This window comes from Chelonoidis abingdonii, chromosome 25 (assembly GCF_003597395.2).
Source record: "Chelonoidis abingdonii isolate Lonesome George chromosome 25, CheloAbing_2.0, whole genome shotgun sequence".
Lineage (NCBI taxonomy): Eukaryota > Metazoa > Chordata > Testudines > Testudinidae > Chelonoidis > Chelonoidis abingdonii.
In genome coordinates, this window is record NC_133793.1 from 3817852 (window position 1) to 3825169 (window position 7318).

At 53.8% G+C, this 7318-nt stretch overlaps 1 protein-coding gene and 1 long non-coding RNA gene across 7 annotated transcripts in view; one reads left to right on the forward strand and one right to left on the reverse strand.

Moving 5' to 3' along the window:
* LOC142045928 (uncharacterized) overlaps positions 1-7318 on the reverse strand; it is a 76468-nt gene that overhangs the window by 61409 nt on the left and 7741 nt on the right. The window lies entirely within an intron of this gene.
* The window catches only part of LOC116817029 (uncharacterized), a 14370-nt gene continuing 9318 nt past the window's right edge, over positions 2267-7318 (forward strand). For 4 of the 6 annotated variants that reach the window (XM_032766759.2, XM_032766763.2, XM_032766764.2 and 1 more), the window contains exon 1: positions 2920-3126. In XM_032766759.2, the coding sequence (XP_032622650.1) occupies positions 2989-3126 (138 nt within the window). In that variant the 5' untranslated portion in view covers positions 2920-2988. Of the gene's footprint in view, positions 2391-2919; positions 3127-7318 lie in introns of those variants that run through there. The other 2 variants (XM_032766762.2, XM_032766760.2) reach the window with 2 other exon arrangements.

Genomic DNA, 7318 nt, shown 5'->3' on the forward strand with positions numbered 1-7318 from the left:
ATGCTGATGAGCAGTGCCAGCCCTGCAACCCCAGCTCTGCAGCTGGAGTCGTGCCAGGGACAGTGCAGGCCACTTGCCCCTGGGCCAGGAGACAGGAAGTCCAGTCTCTGGCTCAGTAAATTCACAGCCCCTCTGCTGTGGCAGCCAACAGATGGGATGGGCCACTAGGAATTGCATCGAGCGCCTCCAGCTCATCTCACAGAGCCATGGCAGTCAGCCAAACAGCTCCTGGCTCCCCTGCAGTTTCTAGAAAGTCCATCTCTTCACTCCCTGTTCTAAACCACTGAGTGGGGGTGCCCTGTATTGCCGAGCTGTTGCTGTGTTCTGCCCCAGAGGTGGCTGCACTCACTGCAGTGTGGGGTGAGGCCTACATCTTCCTGGCAGGTGTTCTGCAAAGCTTAGTTAGTTAATGACACGGGCAAAGTGCTTCAAGCTGCTCCCATGAAAGGCGGAGAATTTGCATGAATGACAGTGAAACAGGCACGCAAGAACACCCTGAAAGTAACTGGGTGTCTGTTGGGAGTCCCCGCTCGTTATATCAGCACCTAACGCCCGACAGCAAGTCTGATTGGCCCCCAAAACCCAGGCACCAGACTGCATGGTCCAGAGCGCCACCTGCTGGCACCATGTCTATTTACCGCTGTGCAGACGGAGCCCGCTTGTAATACCAGCATGAGCCACCTGCCCAGAGCCCAGTTAGGAAGACTCTCCTGTCTCCACTAAGCGCTTCATTTTTCATGCTCTCTGGGGAGGTACAATGTTTCAAGCTGCAGCCCACTGCTGCATTTGAACTCATGACCAAGAGGGTCTCTGTAGCCAGTCATTCCCCACCACTAAGCCCTTCACTCCCGGCCTCTCCCACAGGCAAACATCAGACTCCAAGCACATCTCACCGTTGTTGTTTCAGCCAGGCCCATCCTGCCTCCCTCGTCCCCAGGTGGGCAACATAATTGCCTTGATGTAGCTCCAGTTACAGTCAGTGCCGCTCGGGCCAGCGGTGCCCTAGCAGCCCGGAGAGGTTACGCAGGAGACATTCCCTCTTTCTCTGCCTTTACAGCCCAACTCTCTTGTCCTCCCCACTCCGCCGCCAGGAAGGAATCAATAGCATTTAGAGCTGACAAATGAATAACATTTCTGAGCAGAGAGGAGCTGGTGGGACTTGGAGCTTTTAGCATGGTTGGTAAAAACATGTCGTTGTCCCATGAAAAATGAGGCTGGTTCAGAGAAGGGTTTTAATGCAGCCGGATCACTTTGGGGAAGTTACTTTTAATGGAGATGGTGGGGAGAAGGTAATACATGCCGCAACGACTCTCTGACCGGTTCAGGATCTTTGACGCCATCCTGTTTATTGCAGCCACTCTCAGGGTCAGGGATAGAACTCAATCTTGCTCTGAAAGCACAGGCCTAAACGTCTTTAAGTGTTAGCACTACAGGGACAATGAAGCACATTGCAGCAGTCTGATTCTATTCAACGGAGGGCAGCAATGCACATTTTATACACATCATGCACATGTGTGTGCACATACTGACACACCCACACCCACAGCAGCAGCCAGGTGGTAGAACTTCTTTGCATTTATATAGCACCTGCCAGCAGAGGATCCCATAGTGCTTTGCAAACATGGAATGAAGCCTGACAAAATGTTACTTGGGACAGCAAGAAATCTGTGATCCTCATTTTACAGAGAGATAAACTGCGGCACCGAGAGAGGACCGGCTGGTCCCGGTGGGCAGACAGAAAGGAGCATGAGATGGAGAATGGGAATGAGGGATGGGCAAAATTGGTGCCGCAAGGGTCCCCAACCTCAAGTAGTTTGGGAGGAGTTTGGCGCAGGGTCTCCAGGGCCGATTCATAGACCTGGACCCTCTGCAGCTCCACCATCCTCCCTAGTGCATCCTGGAGGCTGGCAGCCTGGCAGAGTGAATCAGCATCACAGGCTGGAGCATGATCAGCCTGCAACCAGAGATGCGCAAGAGCCAGAACTGAGGGGCACAGGCCCTGGGTTTGCCCTTGAGTCTCCCATGTGGCTTTGCTGAGAACTTTGTGCTCCAAAGGGAGATAAAGCAACCCCAACACCCCCAGCATGAGCCACAGCTGAACTCCCCAAGGGCACTCACCATTTCAGGGTGGGGGGTGGCCCTGCCATCAGGCGCTCCCGGCTCCCTCCTGCCTAGGGGATGCTCACAAAACAGGGCAAGGGGACAGAGCTCCCCCCTCCCCGGAGTCTCTAAAGCTGCTGTTTCATTACATTCTCTTTTCAGGGTCCAGAACCGGCCTCCCAGGGCAGGAGCTGGAGCAGGGGGGAACTGGGAGCAGCTGCCTCGGAGTCTCCAGGAGCCGGGGTTTGTTCAGTCCAGGAGGATCACTGGAAGGCAGCCTTGAGATGGTGGTAGGTGCTGATCCTGGCTGGCGAGCCCTGTGCATGCTGCAGGGAGCTGGTACACACGGGGGCTTGCCCCTCAAGGCCTCAGCACCCCAGCAAGGGCCAGCAAATGATTTTCATACACACACCCCATCCTGTCCATGCAGCTAGAGGCCCGACTCACCCAGCTCAGGGGATGACAACAGCAGACCAAGAACCAACGGGGGCTGCCGGGTGCATGGCATGGAGGAGCAGCTCCTCCCTCCCAACCCTACATACTTCTTCATATGCCCATAGGGAGTCAGCCGGCGTTATGGAATGTTAAGAAGTATGTATCTTTGGGCTGGGGTCCTCACGTACTGCAGGTACTAGCTCAGGACAGGGTTGCACCTGTTCACTGGAGGAAGACCATGGGCTCATACTCGTCTAGTGGGGACGGAAGCCCCGACGTGGGACTAGGCCCTGGAGAGAGTGTGTCCCTGGGGCTGGTAAAAAGGAACCAGATCAACTTGGAACTGGATTTGGTCCCCTTCAACCAGCTGCAGTGGCGCATAAGCCAGCCTCACCAGGCGATGGACAACACGCGTGTGCGGCATGCTAAGTACATGTGTCTTACGTGCCTGCTATGCTTGGGAAGACCGAGACATGGGAGAATGGGGCGGCTTGGAGCCACCAGGGTATTTTAATAGGATCCAGCTGTTTCACCTTCTCTTGGGGCAGGAAGACAGGAGCTCCCAGAGTCACTGGAGGACAGTGGTTTTGGGTAAGATCTCTCCCTTTGCCAAGGGACCCCTCCTCTGGGACTTCTTACAAAAGCTAAACCTATGTTGAGGGGCGTATGCAGGATCAGGGTTAGAAGTGAGCTTCAGCTTTTGACCTGGGAGCTTGGTTTACCCAGGATCTCAAACAGGAAAAGCTCTAAAGGAATTTAATTGTGACCTGCAAAGGGAGTTTCAGAGTTTGATTTATGTTCCTTTTTCAATTCTTGACGATGGATAGAGATGGCCTGAAAGGTTCTCCCCTACCCCATCTGCCCACTTTTTATTTTGAACCTTAGAAATATCAGCTGGGTCAAGATTGGCTGTGATGGTATCACTGGAGGACTCCCCGGGGCTCTCAGGGATATATGCTGGGAACTGCATCGTGTCTTTCGTTCAAACCTTAATTGGTTGTGGAACTCCCTGCCACAGGAGGTTGTTGAGACCAGGACCCTCACAAAGGAGGATTGAAACAGAAATCTGCAGAGCTAATATAGATAATGCTAAAACAGAGAATTTTGATAAGAAAACCTCCTGCTTCAGGGCTCAAGCTAGTCTCTAACGATTAGGGGTGAGGATGAGAACTTCCTGTGGCGTAGCGTATCCCATAGAGCCTGTACAGGGTTTCTTGTCCCTTTCTCTGTGGAATCTGGGGCTCGTTACTGTTGGAGACAGGCTACTGGATGAGATGGACCACGGATTAGAGCCTACATTTAAACTGAAGGGGGTGGGGTGCTGAATCTTTAAAGATCTCCTTTCTCCAAAGTGCTTATTGGACAATAGAGTTAGATAGAGAATTAACATCAAACGAAGTTTTAAACAGTGTGACTTGAAATCTTTTCCTCTCTTGATTGCTAAACACTTGCCCTCTTGCACTGTCACCATTTCACTCATTTTCCAGTTGCACATAGGCTAAACAAGACCTTAATTTCTAACATTAAAAACAACCTCATGCAGAATTTGTAACCCTCTCAGCTTTTTTTATCCACCATAAAGAATGAGAACAAAGCATTATGTTCCTTTTCGCTTTGGGCCACCTTTGCACTATGTTTATCGGGCCAACAGCTATCGCTTTAATCACTCTATAGTGCCCAACCTTGGAATTAAACACCTGATCGGAATATGTATGGACTATACCATCTGGTCGTGAGGGGAGAGGTTCGAGAGGGGAGGGAAGGTTTGTGTGCTAAGGACATTAATGATAAATAAGTCCTGCTAATTCTGTGTAAGGCATGGGAGAGGTTAAAGGCGCGGGGTTCCCTAATGATTTGGGATGGGTTGCGTATTCCTCTGTCCATGGACACCCACATAAAAGCCGACTCCCTGTAGCTGGGTGCTGGGCTCCTGTATATAGCTGGAGTGTTTTCTCTTTAGTGACCAGATGCTCTAGGGGTAAGTGAAATTTGCAATGATCAAGTGGCCTTGCTAATTCCATCTCGGGCTGGGGCATCTTCTGAGCAAGGCTGTTTGGAAGGGAGACTATTTTAAACAGAAATGGCAGGAGAACTAACTGTCTTGTGTGAAAGGGACCCTCTTACACCTTATTTTAAGCAGACAGATTTCCTTATCCCAAGTTACTAATGCTGCCTTTAATTGTTAAACCTGAAATAGCTTTTCGAATCCAGTTCTGCCTTGCATTGGCTGTGCCATTTCTTACGTGTGTTCACCCCTGAGATGGGTTGGGAAGCAGGAACTAATGCAGTCAGACTTGCTATCAAGGCTGTAGGGTCTGTGCAAACTTCTCCAATAGGCCTGGGTTTTGTAGCAGACTCTGGTGTCCACCCTTGAGGCCAAACCTGAGTTGTGACGTGTCTGAAGGATCCTTGTGCTGTTACAGCATGTCTGTCTCCTACACCCACCTGTCCACCTCTGGCTTTTGGCGTGGACTGGTTGTCCGTGTTTCACTTGCCCTGATGAAACTGGGTTGTGGAGGGTTATTTTTACTCCATGTGGATTGCAGGCAGTTTGCAAATTTCATCTTAAAGGCATGGCTTCATGCTGTCCCTTTAAAGTGCCAGAAGCAGGTGTCACTTCCCTAGCCATCTAGCCAAAGCATTTAATCTTGGGATGCCTAGATGGAGTCACTCCACTAAGGGGCTGACCCCCACAGCTCCCTTGGCCTCAGGGGGAGCAGAAGTCAAACCTATGCAATCCACACCAAAAAAAACGCTTCTGCAGCCACCTTAAAGCTCCTTGTTCCAGCCTTGCTGGGCGTGTGAGAGACCAGGCACAACTGAGTCATGTACCCAGGGCTGGGAGGGGGCCAAGTGCCGCCCTGGTTGCGCAGTTGAAATGTCATGAGCAATGTGCCCAGTTCACACCCCTGCTGCTACAGAGGCGGAGCCGCTTGCGAATGCCACCCGTGGATGGGAGTGGGAGTCATTCCTTCCTCTTGGGCTGCCCCGCTGAAGCATCAAACTGTAACGTATCACTTTGTCCTGACATGTTTTTCTAAGTCTAGCAGGGAGAGAAAAGAGCAGACAGGAGCGGGGCTGGGGGTGTTATCAGAGCCCCCTCCAATAGAGCTGTGGTTCCTCACAACCAGATGGCACTTCACTCTGCTAGCTGTGCCAGGCATTAGCAGCTCAGTGGCAGGGCTATGATAACAATGAGCTGGGGGAGGGAGTTGTGCAAGTGGAGATGTGGGGTGCAGGTGAGCTGTCCTAGCAACCTGCAGCCTGAGTAGGCGGGTTAGCCATGTCAGTGCCCTATTGTGATAATAGCATTGGTGTGCGTGGGTGCTCCAGAAAGCATGTACTCGCTCAGTGGGAACTGACGGAGCTGGATCCTGAGCGTGCCAGTCCTTAGCCTCGGCTTTCCTCATCTCTCCCACACCCTGCCTTTGCCCCTCGGGCCCCAAGTAACAGTGGGGGACTCAGAAGTTGCCCTCGCTGCATGTCCATCTTCCTGCTCAGGGCTGAGAAAGCTGGCGCTGAGTTCCAAGTGCCTGGCTGTAGATCCAGGACCCCTCTCAGCCATAAGTCATAACTATCTCCACGTCCCTTTTGCGCATGGGAATGTCCACCAGGAATTGTGACCCTCACAGCCAAGCGGTAGAATGTTTGTACAGTAACTCCTCACTTAACGTCATCCCAGTTAATGTTGTTACCTCGCTGATCTATTAGAAAACATGCTCATTTAAAATTGTGCAACGCTCCCTTATAACGTTGTTGGGCAGCCCCCTGTTTGTCCACTGCTTGCAGGAAGAGCAGCCCGTTACAGCTAGCTGGTGGGGGCTTGGAACCAGGGTGGGTCGGCAGCCCCCTCATCAGTTCCCTTAAGTCCCTGTGCGCAAGCCGCCCAGCAGGCCATCAAGTCCCCGGCAGGTCAGGTGTCCTGCCCCCACTTCTGTGTGCTGCTCCTGCCCTCTGCCTTGCAGCTGCTCCCAGGAGCCTCCTGCTTGCTGTGCAGGGAGTGAGGGGAAAGAAGGGTGCTGAGTCAGGGTGCCCTCTCCCCCATTTCCACAGAGCGTGGGGGGGACACACGACAGGACTCAGGAGGGAGGGAGCTTGCTGGCAGCAGCTCCTGTCTCACCTTGCTGATCTACTTAAAAGGCAGTGTGCTTAGTGGGGTCAGCGTGCTGCGCAGCTCACACACACACACTGCGTGTGTCTCTATCTCACACACATTTTGGAAAGTGGAGGGAGTGGTGCGCGCCAGTGGGACAGCCTGGCTTCATCATCACGTTCAGTTTCCACAGGGAATGTTTGCAGCCGCTGCCATGCGTCTATTGCAGGGGCCGGCACCCGATGGCAGGCGGCTGCCTGCTGGGACTCCGCGTGCCACGAACAATCCTGCCCACGCGGCGAGCTGCAGGGTCCGTGCTCCGCGGCCGGAGCGCAGCAAGGAGCCGCCCCAGAGCCCTGCCGCGGGGCGCAGCGCTCTGAGCAGCGGGGCGGGGCTGCGCTTTCGCGGCGGAGAGGGAAGGGCTCCGGGTGGGCGAGGAGCCTTATGGTAAGCGAGGGGTTGGGGGTAGTCAAGGGACAGGGAGCGGGGTGGGATCCCACGGGGTGGTTAGGAGCCGGGGGTCTCTGGAGGGGGCAGCCAGGGAGTGGGGGTGGGATCCCGGGGTGTGGTTAGGAGCCGGGGGTCTCTGGAGGGGGCAGTCAGGGAGCAGGATGGGTTGGATGGGGAGCGTGGGATCCCGGGGTGTGGTTAGGAGCCGGGGGTCTCTGGAGGGGGCAGTCAGGGAGCGGG